Source organism: Gekko japonicus, unplaced genomic scaffold (assembly GCF_001447785.1).
Source record: "Gekko japonicus isolate JY-2015 unplaced genomic scaffold, Gekko_japonicus_V1.1 scaffold182, whole genome shotgun sequence".
NCBI classification, from domain to species: domain Eukaryota; kingdom Metazoa; phylum Chordata; class Lepidosauria; order Squamata; family Gekkonidae; genus Gekko; species Gekko japonicus.
In genome coordinates, this window is record NW_015173128.1 from 871,784 (window position 1) to 886,170 (window position 14,387).

At 53.0% G+C, this 14,387-nt stretch overlaps 1 protein-coding gene across 1 annotated transcript in view; it reads right to left on the reverse strand.

Annotated features, from left to right (window-relative positions):
- The window catches only part of TUSC5 (tumor suppressor candidate 5), a 14,411-nt gene extending 8,463 nt beyond the window's left edge, over nt 1-5,948 (reverse strand). The window contains exon 1 of the mRNA XM_015422034.1: nt 5,562-5,948. Coding sequence (XP_015277520.1) covers nt 5,562-5,948 — 387 coding nt within the window. The remainder of the gene's footprint in view (nt 1-5,561) is intronic.
- Between the last annotated feature and the right edge of the window lie 8,439 nt (nt 5,949-14,387).

A 14,387-nucleotide genomic window follows, 5' to 3' on the forward strand; every position in this document is an offset into this window, starting at 1 on the left:
CCCCCCCACGCATCAGGTTCCTTCCCCTCAACCCACAGTGGGGGGAAAGCCCCTTTGGACAGGATCGTGTCCCCCTCCCCACCACACTTCCAGCTTCAACAGAGGGGATGGCCAAAAGGTTGGTACCGAAAACTATATTTGCACTGGGCAGTGGACGCTTTCCCCACTTAGGATGCATTAACAGAAGCATTGTGTCCAGATCACGGGAGGTGGTAGTTCCGCGCTATTCTGCTATGGTCAGGCCTCACCTGGAGTCCTGTGTCCAGTTTTGGGCACCACATTTCAGGAAGGATGCTGACAAGCTCGAGTGTGTCCAGAAGAGGGCAACCAGGATGGTGAGAGGGTTTGAATCCAAGTCTTATGAGGAAAGGCTGAAAGAGTTGGGTCTGTTTAGCCTGGGAAAGAGAAGGCTTAGAGGGGACATGATTGCAGTCTTCAAATATTAGAAGGGCTGTCATGTAGAAGATGGAGCAGATCAATCAGCGTTTATTTACGGTCCAAGACCAATGGTTAAAGAAATACATATTAATTAGGTACCAACAAATTTGCTTTCAGTTTAAAAGATCTATTCTCTCTTGCTCCGGATTGCAAGACTGGATCTAATGGGTGGAAATTACAAGGGAGTAGATACCGGCTAAATATCAGGAGAAACTTCCTAACTGTAAGAGTGGTTGAGCAGTAGAACAGTCTGCCTCGGGAGGTGGTGGATGCTCCTTTGCTGGACATTTTCAAGCGGAGGCTGGACGACCATCTTTCGGGTATGTTTTAGGGCTATCTTTTGGCTGTGCTCCTGCAGAGTGCAGGGGGTTGGACTAGATGACCTGCAAGGTACCTTCCAACTCTAACATTCTAGGATTCTATGATTCTTTTTATTTATTTATCTAGTACCCTGCCTTTCTCCCCAGTGGGAACCCAAAGCAGCTTACATTGATCTTCTCTCCTCCAATTTATCCTCACAACAACCCTGTGAGGTTGGTCAGGCTGAGTGGGGGTGACTGGCCCAAGGTCGCCCTGCAAGCTTCCACAGCATGAGTGGGGATTTGAACCTGGGTCTTCTAGATCCCGGTCTGACACTCTAACCACTACACCATGCTGGCTCTGCAGATTTCGTAGGAGTCTGCAGTGGGAGAAGTTGGTCCTTTGCCTCCCCTCATTTTTTTCAGCTCAGTGACGACACACGCACACACACACACACACGAAATCACACACCCTGGTACCATGCAATGCTCCCTCTAAGCTGCGTCTTGTGAGCAAAAATCCTACTTTGCCAGCTATTGCCATTAAAGTCGTGAGCGAGCGATTTGGCTGCTGCCTACATTCGTTTGCTCCGGAGCCCTCCTTCCTGAGCGAAGACAAAGATGCGTGAGCCGGAGGCTAAAAGACTGTGAGCCAGCTCACACTAACTCAGCTTAGAGGGAACACTGGTAGCCATGTAACAATCAATCCAGAATCACAACCACTTCACATTAACAGGGATTAAAGTTGGCATTTTGACCCACGAAAGGGGGTTTCTTTCCCCTTAACCGTCCTGTTCGTGAAGCAACCATCCTGTTTGCCAGGCTGTTAAAGTGTGCCAGAGGAAAAAGAAATCTGGAGGACCGATTCGAGGCTCCCGCCCGGGGCCAGAACTGACTGACAATAATCAAGTTAAAACCCCAGACTGTGTGGAGGGCCATTTGAAACCGACAGATCCAGCCCAGCCCCAATATTGGAATGGAATGCCCCCCTGCCAGGGGGAGGGCTGTGGTGCCAGGGTAGCCCTCAGCCCCCCAGCGCCTCCCTTGTTCGAAAGGGTCCCACGCAGCGAAACATTCTTTGCAAGAAGATGCGTGGCTGGAGGAACCCAGGCGGAGGCCTGCCTGCAACAACAGACAAGTGTACGGAGGTCCCCACTGGGCAGGCCAAAGGCCCATCTCATCATGAGATTCTCCTGTCGCCTCTTGCTTCCCCCGGGGGCTGACCAGAGGATCCCAGGAAGTCCACACGGGTGGGAGGATACAGGCCCCAGCAGGTGCTCAACAGCATCTGGTATTCAGCAGCAGGCTGCCCCTCAGGCTGGAGGTTCCTCTCAGATATCATGCTGGGGTGCTCTTTTGTTGGTATTTTTGCATTGTGTGTGTGTGTCTGCCTGTGCCTGACTCCTACTGGGGCGTGGAGGACGTTCAGAGAAGTGGCTTGATAGCCTGCCCCTGCCTCCCGGCCCTGGTATTCCTTGGAGGTCTCCCATCCAAGTATTTGCCAGGGTCGGCCCTGCTTCGCTTCCGAGATCAGGCTTGCCGGGGCTATCCCGGTCAGGGCCTGCTTGAGTGCTCTTGATGGGCTGATCCTCTCAGACTCCTTTCAAAGCTGTCTAATCCTCTGGCTGTTGCCAGTCCCCATGACAGCACATTTCATTATTCTGCATTCCAGATCCTTTCTTTTGTCCGTCCTGAATCTGCTACCACCACCCGGAATCTGAGGGTTCTGGTGGAGAGAGAAAGCCTCTCTGCCAACTCTCTCCACACCATGCACGATGTCATGAAACTCTGTCATGCTTCCTCCCATTTTCAGTCATCTTTTAAAAACTCTAAAAACAAAACAAAACCCCTTCACCTTTCCAGGCATTTCAGTATTGTTTGACCAAATTACTCTAACCACTACACCAAAATGAGCCAGTTTGATGTAGTGGTTAAGTGCGTGGACTCTAATCTGAGAGAACCGGGTTTGGTTCCCCATTCCTCCACCTGCAGCTGCTGGTGTGACCTTGGGCCAGTTACAAGTTATTTTAGAGTTGTCCTTGAAAAAGAGCAGTTTGTGTCAGAGCTCTCTCAGCCCCACCTACATCCCAGGGTGCCTGTTGTGGGGAGGGGGAGGGAAAGGAGTTTGTAAGCCGCTCTGAGACTCCTTTGGGTAGTGAAGGGCGGGGTATGCTTCAGGTACAGGAGGCCCTCCGATCACTGAATCCTTCCGACCTCCTCCAACTCTACCCTACCCTTTAAAGAGCCCTGGATCTCATCTTGATCAAACCTCCATCCTATGTGCCCTTTTCAATGCCTGGACTCACTTTTAAAAACAATGCTGAAATTTTAAAGAAAGATTTCCCTTGAGCATGGGAAGAGCACCTTTCCTCGACTCCTGGCCAATGATCCCTCTAAGCTGTAGAGTCTTGTGAGCAAAAACTCTGCTTAGTCAGCTACTGGCATTAAAGTATTGAGACAGCGATTTGGCTGCTGCATAAATTAGTTTGCTCTGAAGCCGTCCTTCCTGAGCTAAGACCGAAATGTGTGAGCTGGAGGCTAAAAACCTGTGAGCTAGCTCACACTAACTCAGCTTAGAGGGAACACTGCTCCTTACTCTCCCACAAAAGTCAGATTTGGTCCCGAGGGTGTGGTTTCCAGAGACTTCCTTCCTTCCTTCCTTCCTTCCTTCCTTCCTTCCTTCCTTCCTTCGCATCCGTGCCAGAGCCAAGTTCACCTCGAAGGCTGCAGAAGTCTCTGCTAGCCAGCAGGCAACCCCCCCCCCCTTTCCAGGCATGCAAGCCAGCCAGCCAGCCAGCCTCCCCGGCCCTGGAAACAGCTTCCCTTGGCAAGCCGTCCCAGTGACACTGGCTTCAACCAGAAATGAGAGGAGGGGGGAAAGAGCCAGCCCAGCCCCTGGAGAAGCCCCTGCTGCGCTGTGGAGCCTCAAGGGCGGGGAGGAGGGGCTGGCTTGAGCATCAAGGAGGGGAGAAGAAGGCCGGCTCAGACCAGCCTGGCTCTGGGGCAAGGAAGCCGCCGTCTTGGAGTGGTTCTTGGGGACGGAGGGGAAGAGGGACAGGCTCTCAACCCCCTGCACAAAGGTAAAGGTCCTAAGCAACGCTCCCTCTAAGCCGTGGAGTCTTGCGAGCAAAACTTCTACTTTGTGAGCTACCGGCATTAAAGTTGCGAGCAAGCAATTTGGCTGCTGCATAAATTACTTTGCTCTGGAGCCCCATCCTTCCTGAGCCGAGACAAAAATGTGTGAGCCGGAGGCTAAAACACTGAGCTAGCTCACACTAACTCAGCTTAGAGGGAACACTGGTCCTAAGCAATGCTCCCTCTAAGCTGTGGAGTCTTGTGAGCAAAAATTCTACTTGGTGAGCTACCGGCATTAAAGTTGTGAGCAAGCAGTTTTGCTTCTGCATAAATCAGTTCACTCTGGAGCCATCCTTCCCGAGCTGAGACCAAAGTGTGTGAGCTGGAGGCTAAAAAACCGTGAGCTAGCTCACACGAACTCAGCTCAGAGGGAACATTGGCTCCCAAGTCCTGTTTGCCAGCCACACCCTCTGATCCGCCAAGTCCCAGGGCCCTGGGCTGTGGTCTCCCCTTGGCCACGGAGGCGCTCTGCACCAGCTCAGAAGCCTTAGGAGCACACGGCAAGCTTCAGGGCTCTTCTCAGCCCCGCCTCTCCCCAGGCCGGGGAAGCTTTTTGGATCGCCCTCAAAATGCAAAACAGTTCGCCTGGGCTGCGCTTCGCTCCCGCGAGTCCTCCCGGGGCTTCTCGGGGGAGCAAAACCAGAGCCAGGAGCTCCCTCCGGCGAGACCAAGGAGATCCAGGCGGGCGAGTCATTCACACCAGAAACCCCAGTTGCTAACCCATGCTGGGGTGCCTCCACAGCGCCTCGTCCAAGGATGTGGGGCGGGGAGCCGCCCAGGAGGCGAGCAAGAAGCTCCTTGGGGTATCCTCCAACGGGAGGACCAAGCAGTGGCTGGGGGTCGTGGAAATGCCCCCCCCCCCCAAGACTGTGAGATCTCCCTTCCAGCTCCTGTCTGAGGCATTCGGAGGTGGTCTGCCTGCCATCTCCTGCCTTTTCTTCCCAGAGAGCCCGTGGTTCCATCTTAATACTGGCCAGGGGCGACCCTGCTCAGCTTCCCAGATCTGACCAGGTCGGGCTCGCCTGGGCTATCCAGGTTACACCCGGGAAACCTTGTTGGTCTCTAAGGCGACACTGGATTGGGGTCTGCTTGATGGGCAGTATTTTTGCCAACCAGAAGAGCAAGTCTCAGGCACCGAGCAGCGGGATGCCCTCTGCAGAGGAAACAGCCCGATCGCGCACTGCGAAGGGCGCTTTCCATTAGGTTTGATTCCGCTTCCGTCCCGTTTAGCGGGCCGGCTCCCGTGATTTCACGCGACCGCCTTTCCAGACACAGTTGCTCGCGTCCTTCTAGCGACTCCCCCCGGTTTCCCTAAACCGTTGACGCAGAAACCGAGGACTCTTTTTGTCTGTTCTTCCTGCCCCACGTGCAGCACACGAACGTCCTTCCTGCGCTTGGAGAAGTCTACCCGACTCTCCTCCGTTGCGCGCGGGGGCGCCTGCTGGAGACAGCGCCAAGCCCCGCCGCCGGTTTTCCTGCCTGCTTTCCGGGTCGACATTTGGCCGAAAGGTGAGAAGCCGGCAGCCCCCGGGGGTGGGAGGAGAGCCCGCGATTGCCCCCCCCCCAATCCCGGGAAGACGCGTATCCCCGAGGGCGCCCAGGGCGCACGGGCTCCTTGGAGAGGGCTCCTTGGAGAGGGCTCCTTGGAGAGGGCTGGTGCGCCCGGGCGCGCCGGGGGAACTTCCTTACCAGGATGGAGAAGACCAGGGCGAGGATGTTGACGGGCCAGACCGGGCAGAAGCAGGAGAGGATGGCCAGCAGCAGGTAATCGTCGGGCCGCTCGGGCTCCTGGAGGTTGGAGGTGGTGGCGGTGGAGGAGGCGCGGCCCAGGCTGAAGCGGGAGGGCGAGAGCGGCGGCCGCGCCCCCGGCCCCTCCAGCCGCCCCTCCGAGCCGGCCTTGAAGGGCAAGCTGTGGCCGTTGCGCTCGGCCTCGTCCACCAGCGCCGTGTCGCTGGCCGAGAAGGACTTGCAGACTTTGCCGCCGGCCGTCAGCAGCTTCTCGGTCTCGTGCGCCTCGGCCGGCAGGGGCGAGCCCTCCAGCGCCTTGGCCAGCGGCGCCTCCGTGTTGATGGCCATGCTTGCCGGGGCCCCTGCGGCGCCTAGACGCCCATGCTCCGTCCGCCGCCCCCTGCCTGCCTTCTTGGTGCTCCGCTCCCCGCTGGCTCTGCAGCGCTCGCCTCCCTCGCTCGCCCGCCCGTCGAGGGGCCGCCCAGGCTGGCGCTGAGCTCACCGGGGAGGAGGAGTCAGGCCCTTCCCCTTGCGCGCTCCAGGCAGCTCCAGCCCGCTGGCCAGCGCAGGGCACCGGAGGGGTGTGGGTGGCCCCAGGAGGGAGGGGGCGCGGTGCCAGGGACCAGTGTTCCCTCTAAGCTGAGTCAGTGTGAGCCAGCTCACAGTTCTTTAGCCTCTGGCTCACACATTTTCGTCTCCGCTCAGGAAGGGATGGCTCCAGAGCAAAGTAATTGATGCAGTAGCCAAATGGCTCGCTCACAGCTTTCATGCCAGTAGCTCACAAAGTAGAATTTTTGCTCACAAGACTCCACAGCTTAGAGAGAACATTGCCAGGGACCCTTGCCAGGCTCAAGCCCGAAGCCGGACGCGCCTCTGGGCACCAAGGGGGAGGGGCTCTGGAGGGGGACGTCTTCAGATCGCGGGGACTCCTCCAGCCGGCAGCTGCAGCAAAAAAGTGTCCAGCCCGGGGGCAGTCCCGTTCGGGAGCATTTCCCCCTTTGACCTGCACAGAGCAATTGTTTTACCCAGAAGCAAAGCCGGAGCTGCCCAGTGGGATTTAGAGCATAAGAACACAAGAGAAGCCATGTTGGATCAGGCCAGTGGCCCATCCAGTCCAACACTCTGTGTCACACACTAGCCAAAACTCAGGGGTCACCAGGAGGTCCACCAGTAGGGCCAGAATTCCAGAAGCCCTCCTACTGTTGCCCCCGAAGCACCAAGAATACAGAGCGTCACTGCCCCAGACAGAGTCTTCCATCTATAGGTAAAGGTTTCCCTTGCTCGAAAGTCAGTCGAATCCGACTCTAGGGATGTGGTGCTCATCTCCGGTTCCAAGCCGAAGAGCCAGCGCTGTCCGAAGACGTTTCCGTAGTCATGTGGCTGGCATGACTAAACGCCGAGGTGCACAGAACGCTGTTACCTTCCCACCAAAGTGGTACCTATTTATCTACTTGCAATTTCTTGCTTTCAAACTGCTAGGTTGGCAGGACCTGGAGCCAGAGATCAGAGCTCCATCATGTGGCACTCGGGTCTGGAACTGCTGACCTACCGACCTTCCAGCCTGCAGTTCAGCGTCTTAACCACTTGAGCCACCGCAGCATCTATACTTTGTGGCTAATAGCCCTTGATGGACCTCTGCCTTTACATTTATTCGATCCCCTCTCAAAGCTCTCTATGCTTGTAACCACCACCACTTCCTGCAGCAGTGAATTCCAGGTGTTAATTATTGTTTGAGTGAATAAGTCCTTCCTTTTATCTGTTCAAAGCCTCCTGCTCATTAATTTAATTGAATGCCCAGGAGTTCTTGTGTTGTGAGGAGGGGAAAAAATACTTCTTTCTCTACATAATTTTGCAAACCTCTATCATGTCCCCACCTCAATCCTCATTTCTCACCTCCTTAACCTTTCTTCATAGAGAAGGTGTTATATCCCCTTAATTCTTTCAGTTGCCTTTTTCAGATGGCAACCCGTGTTCCCTCTAAGCCGCGTTAGTATGAGCTAGCTCACGTTTTTTTAGCCTCTGGCTCACACATTTATGTCTTATCCCAGGAAGGATGGCTCCAGAGCAAACTAATTCATGCAGTAGCCAAATCGCTCACTCACAACTTTAATGCCAGGAGCTCACAAACACAAAGTAGAATTTTTGCTCACAAAACACCACAGCTTAGAGGGAGCATTGATGGCAACCTGCAGTCTCATTCAGAAAGAAACTCCGGTGTGTTCAGCTACTCCCGTGTAAATGTGAAGAGTACTTTGGAAGTGACTAAGCACCACTTGTGAACAGGGCGGAAGCCCTGGTGAGGCCAGAACAGACCGCCGCCCGGGAGTCTGCGCTGGGCACGGCGGGTCGATCTCAGCTGCTCTGCAGCGCCACCACCATGGATGGCGGGGAGGAGGTACTACAATTTCAAACCCAGCCCCACAGGAACCAGGCCATACAGAAAGCTAAGTGGGGACCGCCTGGCCCTGTCCAGCCCCTGAGCCTGGCTGAAGCTCCTCTGTCTTCCTCCTGGACTAGGCCTGCAGGGGGAGGAGTGGCCCTGTGCTGGGGGGGGGGGTTGTAGCATGGACTGCCACTAGACTGCAGGGGAGTGATTAATGCCCGTTAACGGGAAACCAGCTCAGTGTGTGAAGGGCGAGCCTCCAACCTTCTTTCTGGCAGGCCAGCTCATTTTTTGATTTGCAGGAGGTTTTCCAGCCTTGAAAATGTGGCTGTCCCCACCTACAGTCCGAAGTGGTACAGCCTCTTCGGCGTCCTTATTCTGCTACATCTCTCTCTCTCTCTCTCTCTCTCTCTCTCTCTCTCTTTCTCTCTTTCTCTCTCTCTCTCTTTCTCCTCTATCTCTCGCTCTCTCTCTCTCTCTCGCTCTCTCTCTCTCTCTCTTTCTATCTTTCTTTCTTTCATCATCAGCTACCTTTATTGGCATCACAACAAAACATAGATCATCAAGGGATAAAGGGTACAACCTACAGTCTGAAGTGGTACAGCCTCTTCGGCTACCTTATTCTGCTACATCTCTCTCTCCCTCTCTCCCTCTCTCCCTCTCTCTTTCATTGATACCCTGCCTTTCTCCCCAGTGGGGACCCAAAGTGGCCTATGTCAGCCTCCTCGCCTCCATTTTATCCTCACAACAACCCTGCGAGGTAGTTTGAGGCTGAGAGAGAGTGTGACTGGCCCCAAGGTCACCCTGCGAGCTTCCATGGCACAAGCGGGGATCCCAGCCTGGGTCATAAGAACATAAGAACATAAGAGACGCCAATGTTGGATCAGGCCAAAGGCCCATCCAGTCCAACACTCTGTGTCACACAGTGGCCAGAAATACCAGTGCCATCAGGAGGTCCAGCAGTGGGGCCAGGACATTAGAAGCCCTCCCACTGTTGACCCCCCCCCAAGCACCAAGAAGACAGAGCATCACTTGCCCCAGAGCCCCTAGCTATACCTCATAGCTAATATCCACTGATGGACCTCTGCTCCATATGCTTATCTAATTCCCTTTTGAAGCCGTCCATGCTTGTAGCTCCCACCACTTCCTGTGGCAGTGAATTCCATGTGTTAATCACTCTTTGGGTGAAGAAGTACTTCCTTTTATCCGTTCTAACCCGACCGCTCTGCAGTTTCATGGAGTGCCCACGAGTTCTTGTATTGTGAGAAAGGGAGAAAAGTACCTCTTTCTCTACCTGCTCTTTCCCATGCATAATCTTATAAACCTCGATCATGTCACCCCTCAGTCGTCTTTTCTCCAAGCTAAAGAGCCCTAAGCGCTTTAACCTTTCCTCATAGGGAAAGTGTTCCAACCCTTTTATCATTCGAGTTGCCCTTTTCTGCACTTTTTCCAAAGCTATAATATCCTTTTTAAGGTGTGGTGCCCAGAACTGCACACAGTATTCCAAATGAGGTCTCACCATTGATTTATATAGGGGCATTATTATATTGGCTGATCTGTTTTCAATACCCTTCCTAATAATCCCCAGCATAGCATTGGCCTTCTTTATTGCAGTCACACACTGTCTCGACATTTTCAGTGAGTTATCCACTACAACTCCAAGATCTCTCTCTTGCTCAGTCTCTGCCAGTTCAGACCCCATCAATGTGTATTTATATTTAGGATTTTTGGCTCCAATGTGCATCACCTTGCACTTGGCCACATTGAACCCCATTTGCCATGTTGACGCCCACTCGCCCATCCTTGACAGATCCCCTTGGAGTGCCTCACAATCCTCACTGGTTTTCACCACCCTGAACAACTTTGTATCATCCGCAAATTTAGCCACTTCACTGCTTACTCCCATCTCCAAATCATTAATGAACAAGTTAAAAAGCAGTGGACCAAGTACTGATCCCTGCGGTACCCCACTGCTTACCACCCTCCACTGAGAAAATTGCCCACCTACACTCACTCTCTGTTTTCTATGAACTAGCCAGTTTTTGATCCATAAAAGGACTTGTCCTTCTATCCCATGATTTTTGAGCTTACTTAGGAGCCTTTGATGAGGAACTTTATCAAAAGCTTTCTGGAAGTCAAGGTAAATAATATCTATTGGATCCCCCTTGTCCACATGTTTGTTCACCCCCTCAAAGAACACTAACAGGTTAGTGAGACAAGATCTTCCCTTACAGAAACCGTGCTGAGTCTGCCTCAATAGGTTTTGTTCATCTATGTGCCTACTAATTCTTTCCTTAATAATGGTTTCCACCAATTTACCCGGTATCGACGTCAGACTGACTGGCCTGTAATTTCCCGGATCTCCTCTGGAACCCTTTTTAAAGATGGGAGTGACATTAGCTACCTTCCAATCCTCAGGAATGGAGGCAGATTTTAAGGAAAGATTACATATCTTTGTCAGGAGATCTACAAGTTCACATTTGAGTTCTTTCAGAACTCTCGGATGTATGCCATCTGGGCCTGGTGATTTTTCAGTTTTTAAGTTGTCTATCAGTTTTAGGACCTCCTCTCTCGTCACCTCAATCTGACTCAGGTCTTCCAACACCCCTCCTGAAATCAGTGGTTCTGGAGTGGGCAAGCACTTCTCATCTTCCACAGTGAAGACGGAGGCAAAAAATGCATTTAGCTTCTCAGCCATTTCCCTATCATCCTTCAATACTCCTTTTACCCCTTGGTCGTCCAAGGGCCCTACTGCCTCCCTGGCTGGTTTCCTGTTTCTAATGTATTTGAAGAAAGTTTTATTGTTGGTTTTTACGTTTTTTGCTATATGCTCCTCATATTCCCTTTTTGCCTGCCTGACCTCAGACTTGCATTTTATTTGCCATAGCCTGTGTTCCGTTTTATCAGCCTCACTGTGACTAGCTTTCCACTGCTTAAAGGAATTCTTTTTACTTTTTTTTTTTTCAAGATACTAGCCTGGCACTCTCAACCACCCCACCACGCTGGTCTGATCTGCAGGTAACTTAGACCCCCCCACACACACACAGTGTGTGCAAAGTTATGGGGATGATTAATGCAGCAGATACCTGTTTTCAGATTGAATCCACATTGGAATCAATCGATTTTCTACTTATGTATGTCCTACTGAGAACCTGATGCCGGCTTGATTAGATCTCTATAAGACAGGGGAACTGGGAACTGGGAAGCCCACCCTCCCACTGTACATTAAAATGTCGGAGACTAAAGCCCCCGGTTCAGGAGGAGGTGTTGGACCCTGCAGATGGTAGGACAGACTGCACCACTCCAGACTGCAGCTGGTAGAGTCCAGCTTTCAATGTTCCTTCTCATCAAAGACTCTTTGCAAGCCGAAAAGTAGCTGAGCAGGAAGAAAGAGCCCGCCCCCTCTCTCTGCTTGCTGTGCTGTTTTCTTTTTGTGGGCAGGGTTTTTTAAAAAAAAATGAAGATATTACATTGAAATGGAAGACGCAGTAGGCAGTTTGTGTACATTATAGTAGAACAATAAAAATAACTTTCATCTCATCCGACAGGAGAGCCAGTGTTGTGCAGTAGTACCATTACAGTATCTGGTTAAGATCTGGGATACTTGAGTTTGAATCCCCGCTCTGCCATGGAAGCTTTCTGGATGACCTTGGGCCGGTCCCACACTGTCTCACCCTGACCTAGTTCACAGAGTTGTTGTGAGGCTAAAATGGAGGAGAGGAGAGTGGCGTAAGCAGCATTGGCCTCTGGGGTCTCCATTGCCAGGGATATCAGGATCCCAGTCTCCCCCCCCTCCAAACAGCCTACCCGTGTTCTGTGCAGAGGGCAACCTGCTCCGAGCCTCTCCCCCAGAGCGGCGCTTCTAGTCCGAGGTGAGGGCGGCTGGCCGGCGCTTCCTAACACCCTCCCGCCCCCCGCCTTGCTTCTCAACATTGCAGCAGTGCTCAGCGGCCCCATGAAGTCCCACACAGCGCTGCTGGCTCCCGCGTGGATGGAGAGTCGCGCTGAGCGCTGCTGCAATGTTGAGAAGCAAGGCGGGGGGCTTTAGGAAGCGCCGGCCAGCCGCCCTCGGACTAGAAGCGCCGGCGCCACTCTGGGGGAGAGGCTCGGAGGGACCGCGCCGTCCGGACTTGCTGGCTGCCAGCGCCGAGTCCCGACTCCCGCCCCGTCTTCCCTCCGACGGGTCGCCGCCTCCCCTCCCTCCTGTGAGGCCATGGGGGGAGCAGATAATCAGGGGAGGGGGCCCGCAAACCGCACGAGGGGGCCGGCCCCCCAGAGCCCCACGTGGCCTACAGGCCTGCGTAAACTGCTTTGGGTCCCCCTAGGGCAGTGATGGCGAACCTTTTAGAGACCGAGTGCCCAAACTGCGACCCAAAACCCACTTATTCATCGCAAAGTGCCAACACGGCCATTTAACCTGAATACTGAGGTTTTACTTTAGAAAAAACAACTCATAACATTAACTTAAGATGATCCAAACAAAGTAAGGAAAGCAATCCCAAATGCTTTCATTTACTTAAAATTATTTGGCAGAGAATTCGACACTTTGATGATGGTCTGGGCCTGGCTGGGGCGATGGCACGCATGCCCACAGAGGGCTCTGAGTGCCACCTCTGGCACCCGTGCCATAGGATCGCCACCACTGCCCTAGGGGAAAATATAGGGATATAAATGAAGTAAAAAGTAAATGAAAAAGAGAATGTTTCTGATGGCCAACAGGGACATGCGGTTAACAAAAGTGAAGTCCTGAATATATCTGACCCCCCAAAAAGCGCCTTTGTATTGGCGGGAATGTTTTGAACCCTGGGAGTATTCCAAAGGGTGAAAAAAAACCCAAAAACCTTAGTCTGAAGTGGCAAAGACCCTCGTATGGCTTTTTCTTTGGAACGTTTGGAGAATGACAGGAGGGGGCAATTGACCTCTGGGCTGGCTGGTCACTTCCGTGGGTTCACTGCCTGGAACGATATCGACACCAGTGAGCTGTGGTTAATATAATGGACGAAGATTGTGGGAAGTGGTTGAACCGGCCCTGCAGCTGGGGAGTGAAAAGCCACATCTGGACCTGGCTGAGGACAGATATTGTGGGCAGAAGGCGGGGAGAGAGAGAGAGAACAGGAGCAGCTGTGGGACATTCTTCAAAGTGACCAGGACAGGGTTCGGCTACAGGAGAGTCTTGAGCCCAGCTGTGGCCTGAACAGGCCTGTAGCTACAGTGGGGCATTTTGGGGCCTGGCCCCCAGACTTCCTGCCAAGGCCCCCTGACTTTTATCCAGCCCTGACACACACACACCCGGCTCTCTGAGCTGCCTGGAGGACTACCAACTCTGTGAGCCACCCAGTGGAGTCCCCACTGCCTCCCCTTCCCCAAGCATGGCTTGCTCCCCCACATAGGCAGGCAAAGTGCAAACGCTGCAAGAGTGAGTTTTAAAAAAATTTCTTTGATCCTTTTTTTTGGCCCCCTGACTTATTTAAAGCCCCCCCCATGATAAAATCCTGGCTACGGGCATGGGCCCGAAGCCCCCCTCCTGCCAGCAGGCCTCCTGTGCAGCCTCCCCCCCCCTGTCTTCTTGCAGGTGTACCATTTCAGGATTTGGGAGGGGAGGGAGATTCGCAGCACACTTAAGCAGCCTGACCTTGGGCTGGATACAGACCGAACTGCAAACAAAGGTGTTTTTGGAGGACTTGCTGTGAGCATATTATATTTCCCAACAGAAATATAACAGAATTGAATATAGGCTGAAATGGGGGGGTGTGCTCATCCAACATCCTCAAATGGTATGGGGCCACTGCTCCTTACTGATTGCTCAGCTCATGACTTTCTCAGCCAATGTGTGGGCCAATGTGGGGTTTCTCCCTACCCCCCAGGTCCCTCGGAGTCCTTTCAAATAAAGACGTTTTCTAGCTTTCTGGAAATTCGCCACGCTGCACTCTGGGGATCTCACCCTCCCTGTAGGGTTTTCAAGGCAAGAGACGGTCAGAGGCGGCTTGCCATTGCCCGCCCCTGCATAGAGACCCTGGACTTCCTTAGTGGTCTCCCATCCAAATACTAACCAGGACTGACCCTGCTTAGCTTCTGAGAGCGGATGAGATCTGGTTAGCTTGGCCCATCCAGGTCAGGGCCCAGGAGCATTAAGCAGAGCTTAAACAGAGCCAACACTTTGCTTAGCCCCTAAGCCCCTTAGCCCCTAATTGTTTTGGATCACTAAATGAATGGTGTTATCGCCTCTTGCAAATGGCCACTGGGCCTACCTTCTTGTATACTCTTGAGTTTGGCATAGTTGGACCTCTTGCATTCCTTGCATTATAATTTTTCTCCCTTTTTGTGCACACGTATATATCTGAGAATTCACTTTACGTATCTCATGGAGCCCACAAAATTCGGTGCTTCATCTAATCCCCGAAGGT